General features: G+C 45.0%; 1 protein-coding gene across 2 annotated transcripts in view; it reads right to left on the bottom strand.

Annotated features, from left to right (window-relative positions):
* IQGAP3 (IQ motif containing GTPase activating protein 3) overlaps positions 1–20,803 on the bottom strand; it is a 307,137-nt gene that overhangs the window by 59,033 nt on the left and 227,301 nt on the right. For both annotated transcript variants that reach the window (XM_078671026.1, XM_078671027.1), the window contains 3 exons: positions 20,529–20,661; positions 20,040–20,142; positions 19,078–19,195 (listed from right to left, as the gene is read on the bottom strand). In XM_078671026.1, the coding sequence (XP_078527152.1) occupies positions 19,078–19,195; positions 20,040–20,142; positions 20,529–20,661 (354 nt within the window). The remainder of the gene's footprint in view (positions 1–19,077; positions 19,196–20,039; positions 20,143–20,528; positions 20,662–20,803) is intronic.

Raw genomic sequence — 20,803 nt, 5'->3', positions numbered from 1 at the left:
TTGCAGTAGTACATAGACACTTAAGAGAGAATTAAAGACAGATAATGCAGTCTAAACATGCAAGGCTACACTGTTCAGTACTTCAACTAGAAATGCAAAGGATATTCCACCAATATCACATTTAAACCTGTCTGCCAGGTTTCACCATGGAAAACACTTCCCCTCCCCCCCCCCCCCCTTGCCAAATCCTTGGAATGATAGAGAGGAAGCGCAGCAGGCACGGCCCGTGCCGGGCGTTATACTGGGGCGGGGACGTCAGGCAGGGGAGGGTCAGGGTGGGGGGTTGTAAAATGCGGGATATGGACCATTAGAGGTAAGTACCGATAAAAATAAATAAAACTAATTTCGTTGCCCACGCTGCATCGCCAAATGTGGTGCAGCGTGGGCAAAGAAATTTGTTTTATTTTATTTTTTCAGTACTTACCTCTAATGGTTCATATCCCTCATTTTACAACCCCCCACCCTGACCCTCCCCTGCCTGACGTCACCGCCCCAGTATAACGCCCGGCACGGGCGGTGCCTGAAGCACAGGACAGACAAGCCCCCATAGGCTGCCATTATGTGGCTTAAAAAGGGATACTGTGCCTTTAAGAAAACTTTCCAGAACTCTCCTGGTATCCCAGAATGCACAGCAACTCCCTCCACTTTCAGTTCTTTTTGGTGGTGTATACAGCTAGACTTGTAGCATTCATCGTTTATCCTTTTCTCCACCGGGGAAGAGGGTGGGCGCTTATGACTATAACAGAGATACCCCTACTACAGAACTGGAGTTACAGGTAAGAAACTACTCCTTCTGTAGTAGGGGATCTATGTGTATAGTCATAATCTAGTGAATAGAATGGCAAGCCCATCCAAAAAACAACCTGGCGTTGGAGAAAAATAAGGCAACACCACTACTGTGCAAACAGATTTCTCAATGAAGCCTGCCCAACCTGAGCATCTGCCCTGGCATCAGAGTCCAGACAGTAATGCTTAGCAAAGGTATGGACCGACTTCCAAGTGGCAGCCTTGCAGATTTCTGCAATGGGAACGTTACGAAGCAAAGCTGTTGTAGCCGCTTTGCCCCTGGTGGAATGAGCCTTAGGCTTACCCCCAAAGGTCTTATTCGCTTTCTGATAACAGAGCTGGATACAAGACACAATCCACCTAGAGATGGACTGTTTCGAAGTAGCCAGACCAGTCCTAACCGACCCATAGTTGACAAACAATTGGTCGGATCTGCGAATGTCTTTGGTTTTATCCAGATAGAATTTCAACACCCTTCTGACATCCAGGGAATGAAGAGACCTTTCCGCTGGAGTGGAAGGATTCTGGAAAAAAGTCGGTAAAGTTATAACCTGATTAACATGAAAATCAGAAATCACCTTGGGAAGGAACTTCGGGTGAGAACGCATAACAACCTCAGCAGCATGAAATACAGTGTAAGGTTCCTGGCAACACAATGCCTGAATCTCACTCACCCTGCGAGCCGATGTAATGGCCACGAGGAACGCCGCCTTCCAAGACAGGTGCTGCAGTGAAGCCTTGTGAATAGGCTCGAAAGGTTCCTTCATCAGCCTGGACAGCACCACATTCAGTTCCCACGCAGGCGAAGGAAGCCGAACAGAAGGGAACACCTTCTTCAACCCTTCCAAAAATTCCTTAATCACAGGAATCTGGAAGAAGGACGTCTGCGAAGGGCATTTTCTGTACGCAGTCAGCGCAGCCAGATGAACTTTAATGGAATGGAAATTAAGTCCAGACTGAGCTAAATGCAGAAGGTATGGAAGGATGACATCTTCCTTGCAGGTCGTCGGATCATAGTTCTTAGACATGCACCAGATGCAGAATCTCTTCCATTTGTAAGCATAAGAGGTCCTAGTAGATGGCCTCTTAGCCTCCTTCAATATGTCCATGCAATCCTCAGGAAGATTCAAGTGGCCATATTGCACTATCTCAGGAGCCGTGCCGCCAAACTCAATGACGAGAGGTTGGGGTGCACCATCTGCCCCGCGAACTTCGTGAGAAGGTCCGGCCGACACGGCAGCCGCCGATGAGGCAGGATCGACCGGTGAAGCAGGTCCGTGAACCACCACTGCCTGGGCCATTCCGGAGCAATGAGGATCATCCGCGCCCGGGATTGGGCCAGCTTGATGAGCACCGCCGGAATCGGGGGAATGGGTGGAAAAGCGTACAGAAAGCTGTTCGACCGGCTAATCCATAACGCGTTCCCCAGAGTCCCCGGCTGATAATACCTCGAGGCGAAGTCGTGGCACGCATGTGGGGTGAGGAAGATACAAGAGGCCATCGACCCCAGTAGAGAAGACACCGTCCTCGCTGTTGTAGATGGAGCAGCTATGAGAGCCTGAGCCTTCCAAAGGAGTGATAAGCGTCTCTCCTCCGAAGGAGACACGCTTGCTGACAGCGTATTGATGGAGGCTCCCAAGTACTGCAGACACTGGACCGGGATCGGAACAGACTTGGACATATTTATGTGCAACCCCAGCTGATTTAGTAGGACAGCCGTCCTGTTGAAGTGCAGTTGTGCTTCCTGGAAGTTGGAGGCCTTGATCAACCAGTCGTCCACGTACGGGTAGACAAACACCTTGTTCTTTCGTAGGTGCGCTGCCATAACTTACAAGCGGCAACACGAGTAGTTACTAGAGATTGGCAGCGTCACTGCACATGAACAGTTCGCAATAGTTCTGATCGGGATGTTCACAGAAAATATAGACATATGAGAGTCATCACTTCACAACGTTACAGGCACGTAATGGTTCTTCTTATGACGGTTTCTTTTCTCTCCCACAGGTCTTTTTATTTTTTCTCGCCCATTTGGGTTTTGAGATACTACCCTACAACAGATTTTTGTTAGTAGGTTGAAAAGGAATCTAGGACTGGCAGTGCGTCAGTGTGCCCTGACCACCCATTTCCTCTGGTCCTGAAGAAAATCCGGTATTTTCCAAAGACGGGTTGAAACATGTAGACCTATCACGCACAGGTACATATGGTCATAATTAACCTTTAACTGTATCTACACACCATTTTAAATAGTGTCCAGTAGTCTTAGAATATTTTTTTTTTGCATAAGTCATACCAGGACATTTTTAAACATTGTTTTCTTGCACCACTCGCACGAATACCAGCTCCACTGTCATCCAGGTGTTGAAGCACACCCTGATGGCACTCGGCTATCAGGGTGGACCCCGATGATGAAGCATGTCACCAACCAGGTTGGTGAGTGAGGGGTTTATAAAAACCAAAGAAGGACTCTTCTTTTTCCAGTTGTAGTCATCCCACTAAGATCGCTCTTTGAGCTCATTCTGGTGGTACTCCTTACATGTTATTTAGATATTTAGTCCAGGGGACCAGGAGTACTCTCCATTCACCTATGTGAATAGATTCCCTTACTCTCCCTATTGTTCATTTGTTTGTGTTTGCGCTGCCACCACAGCCATGCACTTCGAAAACGTCCTGGGTGCAGACTTCAGTCCAAACTGTAGTACGGTGTACTGTTAGTGATTGGTGCCGACGAGGATCCGCAGGAACTTCCGGTGTTTCCGTGCAATGGGCACGTGGAAGTACGCGTCTTGCAGATCTATTGCGCAAAGCCAGTCTCCCCTTTGCAGCTGAGGGTAAATCTGGTGCAAAGACAGCATGTGAAACTTTTCCCTGCGAATCCACTTGTTCGCTTGTCGCAAATCCAGAAAGGGCCTGAACTCGTTCTAGTCTTTCTTCCTTACCAGGAAGAAGCGGGAGTAAAGGCCCTTTTCCCTTTGAGACAGAGGCACGTCTTCTATCGCCCTTTTTCTTAACAGGGTGTCGGCCTCCGCCTGGAGCTCGCGTAGCTGGAACTTCGAGGCAACCAGTGGAATCGCTGGAGGCGGACTGATGAACCGAAGACTGTATCCATTGCAAACAATATTCAGCACCCACTTGTCTTGAGTAATGTTTCTCCACTCTGCCAAGTAATGATGGATGCTTCCCACACCGGAGCGGGTAACGGATGAGGGGGAAGAAGCACCTCAGGGCCTAGACCCAGCCGGGCCTTTGGTCGCGGATGAAGACTGCTGACCACCGCGGCCCCTCTGGCGCTTTTGGAACAGGCGTCGTTGGAACGGTTGTTGCTGCGGCTGTTGTTGCTGCCCAGCCTGTCGACCTTGCCCTCTACCTTCTCTGGAACGAGCGGAAGGTCTTCTTCTGTTCCTTCGGCTTTTCCTTTTTTTTTTTTTTTCTCCTCATCTCACCGTGTCAAGTCTTCGTGGAACATTTACAGCCTTACTATCTCTGTGGGCCACCAGGCTGACCACACTTTAACTTGGGTCACCAGACCTCCTCCCCTTTAGTACCGGGGACATGGTGTAATCATTGGAGTGTCCGGATCAATCTTATATTCCTTCCCCACCTTATTAGAGGGTGCCAGATGTCAGATGGCTTCTCCTCTGCCCTCTCATATTCCAACCGGGCCATATTGAATGATGCATTTAGCCAGTCCTCGCTGCTCGGGGGGAGGCGATCCTTCCACCTCCTACAAATTTCCCTCCTTGCTAGTAGGATCAAGTAAAGAAAAAGCCCTCTCTCTTTCGAAGTAACTGTCTGATAGAACACCCCATCATCCCCAAATATGATCAAAGAGGAGTTTACATTAATCACAGTGCTAAAAAGACCTGACAATACCTGACCTATCTCTTTCCAATATTTGTCCAGCTCTTTACAATCTACAAACATATGAATGTCATCCGCCATCACTTCATGGCACCTCGGACATTGTGGTGGAGGGACAGGGGCAAATTTCCCTATTTTGTAGGGGGTATAGTAGAGCCTATTAGTTACAAAGAAGTGGTTCTTTTTCAGGCAGGCAGGCTTAACATATTTATATAAGATCTTCAAAGATGTTTCAAACATGCCCTCTGCCTGTGATGCCAGTGGAGAATTGTTCCATACCCCCTCAGCCGGTGGTGTCTGAATATCTTCACCCTTTAAAAGCTGTTGGTACCATACCGAAATTTCCTTTACAATAGGTATAGATGATCTTCCATCTATTGAACAAGCGATCTATTTCTTTTGTTGTTCTATCTAAATTTGTCTTAGGGATGAATGTATGACGTTATAACGAATTCCGTTGCAACGCATGCCTTTTCCACGCATGCGTTACAACGGAATTCGTTTACCACGCATAACCTTTACCTCGGATGCTTGCGAGGTGATGTCATACGTCGTTAAGAGAAAGCGGAAGTTTATTTTCCGATTTCTCTTAAACGACGCTGATTAAATACATAACCAGACGTGACTTCAGGTGAGATTTTGTTTTTGGGGGGGATACCCCCCCAAGCCTCCCTTTTTTTACTTTTTACCTTTACCACATATGCCTTTACTACAAACCTCATAGTAAAGGTATGCGTGGTAAAGGCTTTTGTGTTAACCACGCATGCGTGGTACTGCATGCGTGGTTAAGGATTTTGTGGAAACGGCTTCGTTGTAGAGGCCGTTTCCCCTTAGGGATCCGATCCAGTTCACGCACAACATAAATCCCCAGGTATCTAAACTCCAAACTCTCTGTACCCACCCAGTGATCTATGTTCCAACACATAACCTCGGTCTTAGATCTATTTACCTTGTAGCCCGATAGTCCCCCGAACTCTGCTGTTAATTCCTCAATCCTGGGGATGGCTATAGCTGGGTCTCTCGTATACAGGATCAGATCGTCTGCATATAGGGCTAACTTAGAACTACACTGTCCGGACCGGAAAGGGGTTACGATAGTATCAAGCCTCATTGCCTGGGCCAGGGGTTCAATGTATAGGTTGAACAATAGCGGGGAAATGGGGCATCCCTGTCTGGTTCCCTGCTGAATATTAAATACTGATGTTAATGATCCATTTAGAAGGATCCTGGCAGAGGCACCCTTATAGCAATTCTTTAGAGTGTAAATAAATACTTCCTTCGACTTTTCCAACCCGACAGCAGTCAGGGTCTCAGCCTCCGCCTTCATGCGGGCCATCTCCTCGTCCGCATGTTTCCCAAAAAGGGTCTCGCCCGAGAAAGGTAGATTGGCAACTCTGTTGCGCCTCAGGCTTCAAGGACGTCAGACGCAGCCAGGCGTGGCGCCTCAGGTTGACCCCATAACAGTATCCGTGTGCTGCCAGGAGGGAGGAGTCCGCAGCAGATCCGATCACTTGGTTGGATACCATGAGTCCTTTGTTCAAGATCTCTTGGAAATCCTCCCTGTTTTCCCGGGGAAGAAGTTTCACGAACCGTGAGAGGGATTCCCATAGGGACCGATCATAACGTCCCAGCAAGGCCGAGGCACTAGCGGCCTTCATAGACGTGGCAGCCGTCCCACAGACCTTCCTGCCCTGCGAATCCATCCAGTGGCGCTCCTTGTCTGGAGGTACTGTCGATGACGGGGTGGTGGCGTGTTGTTTCCTCGCCGCCATCACAATCACGGAGTCCGGCGCAGGGTCCAAACGGAGGAACGCCAGATCCGAGTCAGGAGCCCGATTCTTCTTATGCAGCCTGGAAGGTGCCGATTTCGTAACCGCAGGGGTGAGGAGGAGCTCCATGGCAGGTTCCAGCAACCCTGGCACCAACGGCAACAATGGGCGAGACAACTGCTTCTTGTGCAGTGTTTCGAAGATGACGGACGTCAGGGACGTGGGCACCGTAAGAGTGATGCCTAACTTGGCTGCTCCTCACAGTAAAACCTCCTGGAAGGAGGTAATGTCGTGGAATGGGGACACCCTCGTTCGAGGGGAGTCCGACAGGGTCGGGGAGTAGGCACTGGACGAATCCGTGTGGCGGGATCTAGACCTGTCCCTCCTATGGCGCCGTCTGGACCTCGTGGACGAGCAACGGCGACTTCTGGACCTATCCCTCTGTCTCGCGCGAGACCTCGAACTCCGCGGCCTCAGGCGTTTCGCTGGCCGGACAGGAGGGCGCTGCGGAGGCCGAACCGGGAGCCTAGGTTGCGAAAGCCCCGTAGGCGGCGTCGGCAAATGAGGCAAAGAGACCGACCTTGGCGGAGGAGGACGGTGAGGAGGCACCGGAGGTGGTGGCGTAGGAGGTGGAGGCAGTGGAGGAGGAGTCGGGTTCCGCGGAGGAGGATCCACGGGCAAAGGAGGTGGTGTAGGTGACCTGGGTTTAGCGGGTGAATAAACCTGAGAGTACATCGAGCCCGGAGACTGTCCCACTCTCCTTTTCTTCTTCTTCTGACCAGAGGGGGGCAATCTTGAGGCCCTACCCCTCGTAGAAGAGCGATGCCGCCGTCGCGACCTTGTACTTGCAGACGCCGAGGACTCCGTCCTGGTCCTGGAGCGTCTAGGCTTTCTTCTTGACGCTGAGCGTCTCCTCGACGTCGATGAATGTTTCCTTGACGTCCAACGTCGTCTCGACGTCGACTAGCGTCTTCTTGGCGTCGATGGTCGGCGCCTAGACGTTGACGGTCTGTGCCTCGACGTCGACCGTCTCCTCGACGACGGCGATCTTCTCGGCGTCGACGACCTTAGTCTCGACGCTGATCTGCGTCTCGACATCGCAGACTTCCGTGTTGACGTCGACCGGCGGTGTCGCCTCGACGGCGAGCGCCGGCGTCTTGACCTCTCTCGACGTCGATGATTGCTCGACGACTAATCAGTCCTCGATGTCGACCTCGTCGGAGGTCTCGACGTCAGTCCCCTCGACGGCGCTTCGACCCAGAGCTCTGGGGAGACGGGGAACAGACTGTGGTCATTCCTTTCGACGCCGAGGCTATCGATGTCGACGGAGACCGGTGGCGTTTTCTGGCCTTTTCTTTTTTGGGGGGCCCCCCAGAGGCCTGCACATGGGCAGAGGAAGGAGCCCCTTCATGCCCAGCCCCACCTTGTCCTTGCTGCCTTCTCTGTTGCAAACCTTGGTGTGCAGACAGATATCGCACTCCTCAGGAACATTTTGCCTTTTTCCTGGAGCACTCGGGACACATTTATCAAATAAGGCAGGCATATTAGATAAAAGAGCAGTCCAAAACACCAGAGAAACTCCAACAAAGATGAGAAGAGGCAAAACACGTCGAGTGAACAGACTAACACTTTAAAAGTGCACAAAAAGTAGATAAATTCCCAAAAAAGGCAGAGCTCAATGCTCCAGGGTCCTGCTAGCAGGAGCCGGAAAAAAGAACTGAAAGTGGAGGATGTTGCTGTGCATTCTGGAATACCAGGAGAGTTCTGGAAAGTTCTTAAAGGCACGGTATCCCTTTTTCAAGCCACATAATGGCAGCCTATGGGGGCTTGTCTGTCCTGTGCTTCCTCTCTATCATTCCAAGGATTTGGTGAAGGGGAAGTGTTTTCCATGGTGAAACCTGGCAGACAGGTTTAAATGTGATATTGGTAGAATATGCTTTGCATTTCTAGTTGAAGTACTGGACAGTGTAGCCTTGCATGTTTAGGCTGCATTATCGGTCTTTAATTCTCTCTTAAGTGTCTATGCAGTACTGCAAAGAAGACAGCTTAAGAGATTATTTTTGATTGCTCCGGGGTCCCCGCACATGAGCGGGACTATTCACTAGATTATGACTATACACAGAGATCCCCCACTACAGAATTGAAGCTTTAGCACCACATGCAGAATGTGCTCGTATCTACAGCTTGCTGACACAGATTAAAATACATGTTGTACAAACTTAAAATGCCAGTGATATGTAATACTGCAATGATCACACATGCAGCAGCCAATCAACCAGACTCTGAGAATTCCCTTCATGGTTTTCAAAAATGTATACCAATGGGTGTAAAATGCACAAGGAAAGTAACAATGATCTTCCACTTGTGTCTACAGTGTCAATGTGTACTTTACTCAGTATGAATTCTGAGGTTGCTTCAAGTGCCTCTCCTGTCACTTGATGACTTGGTCTTCTTCATATAATCATTCGGACATCCACAGGATGTGAGCTAACACTTTACTAAAGTCACAAGTGGCCACCAATCACTCATGCAGCCACCTTTGTAAGTGCTCTGAACACCTGTGTGCATACAAAAGAAAAACAGAGCACTGATTGAAATAGAGCGATAGGATGGGATTCCACAAGCATTCAAAGAAAGAAGACTTGCCTTTGCCACAGTCGACCTCAAAAGATTCACACTGATAGGATTCCAAAGATTATCAATTGGAGGATGGTTCAACCTCATGCAGAAAATGCATTAAGAAAGCAACAGTGGCAGCCTTGAATAGAATAAAACACAGATACCATGATCGACAAGCATACGTAGCAACAATTTTGGGATCGACTTCATCTGTATAACGGAATACAGGCGAGGTAATGGGACTCTGCTTGCTGTTTGTTTTGCACCCTTGCATAGCAAGGATAAAGTTCCCTGCCATCAAAAATCACTGATAAATGACAAAGTACACTACCTTGCAGTCACTTGTAACGTGAGCAAGTGAAAAAAACTCACATCCAATAAAAAAAGTTCTGTTACAGTGAAACTTGCCTGGAGTGGGTTACTCCTTAGATGAAGCTCCCAACCAAGACTGGGATAGGAAGGACAAGGGGAGGTAATAAGGAAATGTATCATTCTCTCTCCCCAGAGAAGTTGCATGAGTTAACAAGACAAGTAAATGTAAATGTATTTCGATTTATATAGCGCACTAATCACCCAGAGGTCTCAAGGCGCTTGCTTAGGGAACCCGTCCTGGTATTCCCCTGTGTGATAACCCCGGCAGGGTATCCACAAGGTGAAAGCCAGGCATCCCGCCGCGAGGGGCCGTAGTGGAGATTAAACAAGCTATTGCCCAGAGTCGCAGAGTGTGAACCCGTGAGTTGAGTAGGCACCGGAACGAGAATTATCGAGTCCGTGGATTTTTTAGCCCAAGACCCGCCGAGGCGGGGAATTGAACCCTGGTCCAGGATCGATCTCAGCTTCCGGGTCTGCCGCCTCTAACCCCTGAGCCACACTTCTCCACAAGTATGACATGCAGTTTGGCAGTCCAGAGGGTAACCATCACCCACTAGCAGCTTATTAGGGTTGGCAGAGGTAACTTGCAGTGAGTATTAATGAAGGCTTTACCTAGACTTTGGGGTGAGTGGAGTACGGGGAAATCAAGATCACTTCCAGACTATGAGAACCAGTCAGAAAACACACTTCTTGATTAAAAAAAAAAAAAAAAAAAAAAAGCATTTACCTACACATGCAGATTTCAGGAATTACATAAAAATCAGGCAAAGGCCCAACTGTGTCTCACCGAGTGATACTTTCATAAACAGAATGAAGACAAAAAAGGAACTAATAACGAATGGCCCCATTCATGACCATCTACTTTAGCCAAAAACATGGGTAACAATTAAAAGGCCATGTATTTAGACTGGAAACATTCAGAATACTAAAAAGGCAAACAAATAGATTAATGTACTTTTGCTTACTCCTGTCATAGCCATTAGTATCACATGTTAGTTCCTCATTAATTCTGGAAATAGCCTTGCACTTGTCAGCCAACCATATTTGGTTAGAAAACCAGAAAGGCTCAAATCCAGAGGCAAAGCAACAAGTCTCAATTTGGAAACAATGGGGCAGAGGCACAAAAGTAAATTTAAATGAGAGTAAATCTGCACCCTTAAACTTACTTGTACACTTTGCAGTAAATTTACACTCAAGAATGACGACTAGAAAAAAAGTAGTACATTTACAGTAAAGGGTAGACCTTCATGACTCCACCCCTTGAAACTTGGAGGAGACAAATTTACAAGTGTAAAGTTCCTATTAGTAACGTTTCCCATGTACGCAAAGGTCTCTACCAATTGGGGCAGAGATCTATTGATCATTAGGAATACGTATAGTTAAGAACGTTTATTACACTTTAAACACAATAAATAAAAATATATATATATTTTTTAATATTAACGCAATTTATATAGTTTAAATGTAGGGAAACATTGTTTACAATGATGTTTTTGCCGCGCGATGCCTTTACCACGCATACAATTTCTGGTGCCTTGATGACGCACACCTTTACCACACATGGCAAGTATAGTTAAGGCCTGTGTGTATGTATGTATTTTTTGGAAGGTTTAAGGGGTGTAAGGATGTTTTTAGAGTTAAGTGGTGGGTAGGTGGTAAGGTTATATTTAGTGTTGGTTAGGAATATAGGGTGGCAAGAGTATTTTTAGGGTTTAAGGGTGGGTAAGGGCATAGGGTGGTAAGAGACTTTTTAGGGTTTAGATGTGGGTAGGGGTATAGGGTGGTAAGCAGTTTCAGGTAACGGATTAATAACAATGTTACGATTTGCGTTGTTGAATATGAAATATCCTTACAAGATGGCGACCATGGTAACCCTGTAGGACTTAGGTATTTTACACTGTCTATGTAGTGCACGGTTTCAATACAGCCTTAATCAAGATGGCGTGCTATCGAGAACAAAGTTGCACAAAGCAACTAAAACGCTACGATTTTCCTCTAACCAATAAAAAGAGTAAGGTAGCGCAGCTGTCTAGAGTGGAATGTTCACTCTTCTTTTAGGGACAGAGTTGTTGGAATATTATACATACATATATATATACATATATATATACATATATATATATATATATATATATATATATATATATATTCACTGAAAAAACCATAGGTTTCACACCAGTTATAGTTAGCTGAAAGTTTTACTCGCATAAAACCATTGAAATTCCCACGTTATAGTTAGTTGGACTCACTATAACTTGCGCGTGCAATGCACTGCTGATGACGTCACATATGACATCCCTCATGACATGGTCAGTGACATCACTCATGACATCACTGATGACACCATCCAGTGAATGTATGTCTTTTTGAAAAATAAATATTAGTGAGTAATGTTTAAATATTTAAATATATGTATTAGTGTTTCACTTTGTGTATAAGTGGCTGCATGGGTTGGTGAGTAGGTACATGTGTATGTATATAAGTTATTAGATGTTTTTCTTAGTATCAGTGTTTGTATGGTTCGGTGAGGGTAAAACTTAGCACATAGATGCATGAATGACTGACTCTCTCTTTGTATGTGTTTTGAAGACAGTATATGTGCAGGACTGTATGGGTGGATGACTGTGTATATGTGTATGTTACTGAGTGAATGAGTGTCTCACTAGTTTCTTTATCAGTAACTACATAAGTTTAAATCTAGTATATGTGAATATTGTTGTATATAAGTGAGTATATGTGAGAGTAAGAGATTGTAAGAGTTCCTATTTAAATTAGTATGTGTTTCTATAAGTGATTGTTTAAGAGAGTAAGTATGTGTAAGTTTCCTTAGAAGTAAAGTGGTAGTGTGTGTATACCTGTATATGCAAATAAATGGATGCTCAATAGTTTATTTGCATGTGTGAGTATGTGCGTGTGTAACTTTTGGATGACTGTCGGTGTGTAACAGGATGTATAGGTGTATCACTACATATGATGAGCGAGTATATGTAGGAGTGACTATATAGAACTGTTGGTGAATTAGTGCATGTGTATTTAAATGGTGGAATTATTTAATTGGTTGTTGTAAGTGGTATGGGTATCTCCATTTTTTTCAATATTTTAGTTTCTATTTTTGAATATTTGTTTCAAGGGTTACATTACAGTGAAAGGAGCTCTGTCACTCTGTCACAAGGATGGTGTCATCAGTGATGTCATGAGTGATGTCACTGACCATGTCATGAGTGATGTCATATGTGACGTAATCAGCAGTGCATTGCACGCGCAAGTTATAGTGAGTCCAACTAACTATAACGTGGTAATTTCAATGGTTTTATGCGAGTAAAACTTTCAGCTAACTAGAACTGGTGTGAAACCTATGGTTTTTTCAGTGAATTTAATAGGTTTTTTTAATGCTAATTCCTAACTATAACTGGTGTGAAACCTATGGTTTTTTCAGTGAATTTCAATGTTTTTTTTAATAGCAAATCTTTATAGATATAAAAAGTGAAAAATTTTAAAACGAATTTTATATTGTATAAATATGGTTTTTTTTTTTTATTTTTTACTTTTGACCCCGGGGCCCTCCTGGGGCGCGTACCGGTGAACGCACGGGTAAGCGCAATGTTACGGCGAGCCCCGGGGCGCGTATCGGGGAGCGTCCCGATAGCGCTATTGCCGCGAACGAAAACAACATTGTGACGTATCGCGTAGCCGCCACGCCTTGCGTCATAAGACACGTATCGCGTAGCCGCGAGATGCGTCTTATGACGCACAGCGTAAGCGCACCCGTAAGCGCCCCAGCGTATACGATCGCGCGACGTAAGCGCCCCGACTCGCTTAAGCTACGCGCCCCGGGATGCCCCCCAGGGCGCGTAGCGTAAGCGCGTCAAGCCATGTGACTTTAAAATAACACTTTTCATTGGTTCAGAACTTTTTTTTTTCAAAATTTTGAGAAACCCGCCCATTTCTCTCACTATGGCTTTGCACTTGGAGAGAGCAAGAGGTGTTCTGTGTATTATCTTCTCATAATTTTCCTGATCTACAGCAATGGCTGCAAGGGAGTCATCCAGCAGTGATTCAGATGGTTTTTTGCCTGAGGACCCTCCTCACCAGAAAAAAAAGAACCACTTCACTTGGAAATTTTATGACATCCCCGAAGGACAAAAAAAAGTTAATGCTGCTAAAGTAACCTGCAAGATATGTGGCAGTACTTTATCCAGAGGCAATCCTAAAAAAAAATATAGCTTTGGAAATGCCAATTTAATTAGGCATGTCAAGAGAAGACACCCAAATAATTATTCCAGGGAGAGTGTCAGGGACCTGGCACGGAATTTACCAAAAGATGGCAGCAGCACCTCCACTGGTGGAGCAACACCTTCAGGAACAACTGCTCTGTTATGGGGAGCAGAGCGTTGAACTCATTGCTATAAAGAGACAGGAACACCGCTGCCCTCTCCGTCCCTAAATTTTCACATTTTTTTGCTCCTGTTGAGCAGTTTTGGAATCCCTGTTTTTGTTTTTCCCCTGAAAAAAATATAAAATCGTTTTAAAAAGTATAAAAAAATATAAAACAAAAAAAAAGTTCTTTTCAGAACTACCTCCAATTTATAAAAAAAAATGCTATTTAAAAAAAAAAAAGTCTGTCATTCTTTTATCTCCATGGTACGCTCCCCGGTTCGCGTACCCGGCGCTCCCCCCGCGAAAATCTAAAAAAAAATAAAAAAAATGTTGTCCTATGGGACCCTTTTATGGCCCCCACATCAAACCTAGGGGGTCAGGGGGGGTGTACCCTGCCCCCTTTTGCTCATTTCCCCCTTTGATTTTTGCCACCTCTTGTGTCTCAATCCTACCGAGACACAAGATGGCGGCCGCTGCGGACTGTTTCGAATGTTTACAGACACCCGAGAACCAATCAGCTTGCCGTGCGCAAGTCGCGTGGCGTGCCCGGAGCGCTCCCCGGTACGCGTACCGGGGCGCTGCTCTAGATATATAAATTTTTTTTTAACCTAAATTACTCAAAATCCTCTGGAGCACATATCTTGAGATATAGCAAAGGCACATCGGGCTACCAGTCCCTACAATTTTGCCAAGTTTGGTGAAAATCCATTCAGCCGTTCGAGCTAAAAGTGCGACAGACCGCCCTATGGAAATTAACATGGGGAAAACACGTTTTGGGACCCAACCTTTTATCTCGGCCCCCGCTTGACGAATCCCCCCCAAACTTTCAGGGAAGGAGCGGAGAGCCGCGAGGCAAAGTTGCTGAAAACTTCAGGCTGATTCCTCAACCGGCGCCAAAGTTATTCCAAATAGAATGTTGCGCTTTCCCTATGGAAATCAATCCTAACTATAACTACCTACTGGCGACCGCCAGTAGGTATATATATATATATATATATATATATATATATATACCTACTGGCGACCGCCAGTAGGTATATATATATATATATATATATATATATATATATATATATACACACACACATATATATACATATATACACACACACACACACACACACACACACACACACACATAAATCTCTCGGTATGTACGGTATATATAACTAAATTACAGTACTATTGACTTAATTTTCAATTAAATATTTAATTGAAAAAATATATTTTTTAAGGATTAAATTAAAGTTTATATTTATTATGTATTAAAAAAAATTACTAACGGTTAGTGTAGAATTCATTTTGATTGAATTATTTTTTCCAAACTTTTAACTTATGTTCATTTTTAAATTTAAAAAGGTTATTAAAACATTGTCATTTTTCTATTTACATAATGCTGTGAAAAGTACGAATTTTTCCAAAAAGCCGAAATGCATTAATTTATATTGATATTTTTGACGGAGTTTGACGGGATGTAGCCTTAGGGCTAGAGCAGTCGCCCTCGAAGCTGGGGAACCGGGTTCGAGTCTCGGCAATGACGCTCAACATCCTGTGATTCTGGGCAAATCACTTAATCTCCACTTGCCTAACAAAAATGAATGTGTCCTTCTGTAACGAAACTGGTGCTATGTAAAGCGCTCTGATACCCGATGTCTCGGGTCTAGTTCGCACTATATAAAACTCTAATAATTTTTTTTTTTCCAAACAAAATGTTAAGTCCTTGCCGCCTTTATTTTCTATGGAAGGTGTTGCAGTACCTATGAGTGGCCATGTGTGGTGCTAGACTCACTGGAAGGCTGTGCTGGATCACATTTAACCTGTTTTTAAGCCTTCTGGGCTGTATTGAGTTTAGAAGTTAGTTTGTGAATGAAATGGGATTACACTACTGTGGATAGGTGTTTGCATTTGCACTTCCCTCCCTAAAGCCCTCTTCAATTCCTCCCCCCAAACCCCTCCTTACTCTCCCTAAACCTCACCAATTTTATAGTAGTTATTCCCCATTTTCCCTCCACTCTACTAAGTCCTTCCCACATTTACTACTAAGTAGTCAACTTAATTGCGCCCTGATCACCCTAAAGAAAAGACAGGAGAAGTGGAGATTTACACCTACATGTAGGTGAAAAGCATTTTCTAGCAAGCCATTAGCATTATAGTTGTACTACTAACAGAGATGCAAAATGTGAATTGGACTCAATGGAAGGAAAGAAACCAAGCAAGCAATATTACATTTTTATTTCACTTTAGGAATGCTTGGTCCTCAGCAACACCTGAGGAAATTGAAAATTGTATTATCAGCCTCTTGCGCACCACATTCAATTTCCTTCTCTGTGGACGAAATGACTTCAAGCACAAACAGTTTCCGGGAAAACCTGAAACCAGTACATATCACGCTTCACCCTACACAGGACCATGGATCAAAGTCAAGTAAATGCTGGCCAAACTGAAAAGGGAAAGACCATTGCCATACATCGGGATGTTGAAACAGAACTGTTTTAAAGGTCTGGGATTGTGCTGTCAGATGCCAACAGCAGAGGCAGAGACCTTTAAAAAGGTAAGAAATGGCTGATTCAGTAATGTTAGCACTAGAGAGTAAAGGATTGCCTTGAAGGGGATATGAAGGTGATATTGCGGTCAGTTACATATTTGGAAAATTGATTTATGGAAAAATAAGACTACTTCAAAGTGTGGTCAAATCAGAGCAGTCTAAGCTCTATAATGCACACAGCCAACACAAGTCCTACTACTGTGCTGGGTTGAGGAAGGGATGGAAAGAAATTGAAATACCATTGGGTATTTTTACAGTGGGACCACACAGTAAGCTTGAACTAGGATTATTCATACAAAAAAGTCTTCAGTTTAATTAGTCACAATTTTAAGGACATAGAAGCTGACCGAGAACTACCTCTCCGAATCATGTTAGAGGATTGTAGGAAAGTGCCCCTTTTTGACATGGTCACCCTCACATTTTGCCTAGTATTTGATGTCATATCGGCTGGAAGTGCATTGAGTGCCTGCTAACCAAGTCCCCTAAGGCAGGGTGCTTAATGTTACACGTGAGACGATAGCTGCATGAGCAGATATGCCCCTGTGCTGGTCAGTTCCATTACTGCCAGTGCAAGGGAACAGGGAAGCCATTTTAGAACATGTGCTGGACACTCCTGAAAACGAGTTTCACAGCTACACGATGGTTTCACTGAAAATAGGGATGTTTGTTATCAAACATCTCAGATTAACAAACCCACCTTGATGCCAGTGGTGGATTTGTGAACACATGCACACAGGCAAACCTGCCAGCCTCTGTTGTGGTGGCAAATTGGTCTCTGTCAGCCTGCCACCAAAGACAGATGTGACCTCACAGGGTGAGCTTTGCTATCAGGAGGTCAGAAATGAAGCCTGCAGCATAGGAGAAGAGTGCTCACACGACTTCCCTCAGGATGACCTACTGATTTGCACTCCTAGGCCGTCGATCTTCCAAGAAGCTCCAGCCTTTGAAATGTGAATCTGGCTCCCCTCACAGGAGAGGAGACTGCCCCTCCCCCCTCTGTCCAGAACCCTCCAACACCTGGGCAGGCAGGAAATTAGTTAGTCAGGTAGGCTGGCCCACCCCCAGGCTAGTACACCCCTAAGGTGGCCTAACCGGATGTGGGTACGACTTTTCAGAAGTGGCCATCTATGTGTTGGCACACTTGGGAACTCTGGGACAGGGTTATGCCCACATCCCACAGGAAGTGGTCATATAGGGGGCATAGTGAGCCCAAGGGTCAGTAGCCCATTGGCTAGTACCCTACACTCCAATAAATTCAGTATTTAGGGGAGCACCTGGCACCAGGAAATCGGATCCTGCTGACGTGAAAGACTAAGAACGTGAAGAGTCCTCCTGCAAGAACTGGTGCCAACCCTGCTGGCCTTCCTGCTGACTTCGACAATTGCGCCAAAAGATGACTTGCCCTACAGCTGCCGAGTCCCCAAAGCTGGGAGACCTGTCAGCACTACACCCAGAAACTAATACCTCACTAGAAGAAGCAGAATTGCTTCCCTGCAACCATACAAAGACTCCTGTGAGGAATTGGTGACTGCAAAAACCCGACGCCTGGCATCACTGCACCCGTCGCTCCAAACCAGAGTTAAAGTGGGCCAACAGTGTCATCGTAATTCCCCAGCCCTCCAGAGACCAAGTCCACTGTGGTTCGCCCCCAGTGAACTTAGACATGGCCTGCAGCCTCTGCACTCTGGCCCCCTTTACCCTGACTGCTCCTGGTAAAGAAACCCAACGCCTAGAGGCACCTCTGCACCCATCACCCCTTGGCAGTGGGGAAGAGGACCAAAGGTGTCCCTACGTCCCCAAGCATCGTGAAGCCTGAGCCCCCTTGTTCGTTCAGCCCGACTGGCCTCCCAGTCTGAGCCTACAGTCTCTTTATGTGAAGACCCATCCCCATAGAGTAACATTGGGCACCACATGCTGTACTGCACCCGGTTGCCCTAGTGCCGCTGGTGGTGTTCTGCTGATGCTGCCTAGGACGTTGCCCCCCCACCCCCACTCACCTCAATTCATGAAGATTGGTCCTGTTAAGTTGCTGTACTGAACCTGAACGCACATTGACTTTTCTTTCCATAGTGCAATTTTTAGAAGCTGCAATCTTATTATGTGGCAACTTTTTGAACTGAAAAGAGTTTCTATTTAAAAACGTACTCCTCTGAACGAATTGCTTCTGGTGCCTAAACATATATAAAGATACGTGTTATTTTTATAAATTGGTGTGGATATCCTTATTGAGTCGCAAGTCTCATTTATCGATTAGTGTGTGTATTTTCAGATGTTCTTGCACTTCTCCAAGTTAAGCCTAAGGCTTCTCAACCACACTACCCTCTAGATTAGAAGAACACTTTGGGATTGCTAGAGCAAGCCCCTGTCCACTTATAAGGGAACCACTGGACTCTTTACACAACATATCTCGCTTTGATAGATCATATAAAGAGCCAGCTTCCTAGAAGGATGAAGCATCATAAAAATAGATCCTTAACAAGAACATATCAGCCTAGCAGACCCTTCAGACGAAAACCAATAATGGTCCAACAAATGTTTTGGGTTCAGTTAAGTTTTGTTTATATATTATTCATATAAATCAAGCAAAACAGGGCAGGAAAGGATAATACCAGTGTGAATAATGGGCAACCTGCGCAATTGGCCAAATAAATCTAACCAGGCATCTCTTGCGTTAATTATACAGGGTCCCCTTAAAAAACTCAAGGAGAGGAGGTGGGAGTGTGAGAACAAAAATTCAGAAAGAAGACCTACCTTAGCAACAAACTCTTGGCATCAGTTTCCTCGCAACTGGACTCCATCATGTCAAACTTGTTGGTGAGAACAAGAGAGATCTCCATTTCCTCTTCACCAGAATTAAACGAGCCTTCTCCTGTAGCATTGTAAACACATGTAACATGATGGAAGTGCAGTATTTTCACAACCAAAGTCAACCATTAAAATATCCTTCCAGTTTAGAGACATAAAGACATTTCTGTTTACCAAGCCCTGCATGCCAAACCAGCATTTCAGAAAGCTCCTTTGTTTAATGAGATATACTTGTGTGGAGAACTAATATGACATCTTTCACCAGAAAGCCCCTTGAACAATATTTTATTTTAAAAAAACATTAAAAAGACCAAGCCTTGTGCAACCACCATATCAAAGCACAGAGAAAAACTAATGTGGATTAATTTACAATTTAAAATTATGTCAAACGGACACTTACGAGCCAAAGAATTGTATGAGACTAAACAGCTGTAGTTCATTCAATCCCTAATGAAGACTAAAGGGAACATATTTTAAATAAATCTGTTCTATTGACTTTTTCAGATTCTTTTTAGAGCTTAAGTTAAGTTATGGCACTCATGGGGCCAGGGGAGATCCCAAAGATAATTATTACATTCCGAAAAGTGTAAAGAATTAACAGTGGAGGTCCTAGTATTTTTTCTCAAACACTGTTTTATCAACAGTCGTGCACATAGATATATCTAGTCCACAAACCGTACCACTGGACTGATTTTACGCACATTCCAGAAGCAAAAGTCTTGCAAAATTTCATACCACTTTATTATTTTAGCCCCAGATAGATTGTTGATCTGAGGAAATTATACATTTGTGACAATCAGATTATTGTGTAATAATTCGACAATAACTCCAGCACAACATTAAAGAAAAACCTCATCACGTTTACTGGCATGTAGTAGGTGTGCTCAGAAGTTCAATTTCTTACATACCTATCAGAGACTGGACTGTGGGCAACTCCCCCAAATCCTCCAACAACTCATGCAAGGGGTCCCCATGGTCTGGAGAAATGGAGTCCTGGTGTTCCAGCAACAGCTTGGGAGGGAAAGAAAGTGTGGTTAGAAGAAGAACCAGCGGCATCAAATCACCAAATGACGAGTGAACCCATAATGCTACAAATGAGATAGTCTATACTTATAGGATACACACTGTATAAGCTGTATATGCCAGGTGCGAGGCAATCTATTTTTTTTTTTTTTGCAGAGTTTTATATAGCGCAAACTAGACCGAACCGAATCAGGTATCAGAGCGCTTGACATATTTTCCAGTTACGTTACATGAGGACACGGGGAGATTAAGTGATTTGCCCAGAATCACAGGAGGTTTTGGCGTCGTTACCGAGACTTGAACCCAGATCCCCAGGTCCGAGGTCGAGCGCCCTAGCCGTTAGGCCAACTCCTCTCTATGCCCACGTTTCATACCTTGTGAGTGTTAATGAGCTCCAAAACGGTCATGTAGATTACTGGTTTGATTACATTGACCATCTCGGAATATTCATCAACGTTGAAGCGATCTTCTGGTTCGGGAACAGAACATGCCGCCTGGATAAATTTCCTATAAACAGGTGAACATTTAAAAAGGTGGGATTTAGAATGTTTTTACTGGACAACTGTTTCTCAATATGCACAGCTGTCCCTCATCATTTCATCAACATCACTGTTCTGTGAATCAACGAAAGCATGAATTACCAACATTA

The sequence above is a fragment of the Lissotriton helveticus genome, chromosome 12 (assembly GCF_964261635.1).
Source record: "Lissotriton helveticus chromosome 12, aLisHel1.1, whole genome shotgun sequence".
Lineage (NCBI taxonomy): Eukaryota > Metazoa > Chordata > Amphibia > Caudata > Salamandridae > Lissotriton > Lissotriton helveticus.
This window is presented reverse-complemented; position numbering and strand designations above follow the sequence as displayed.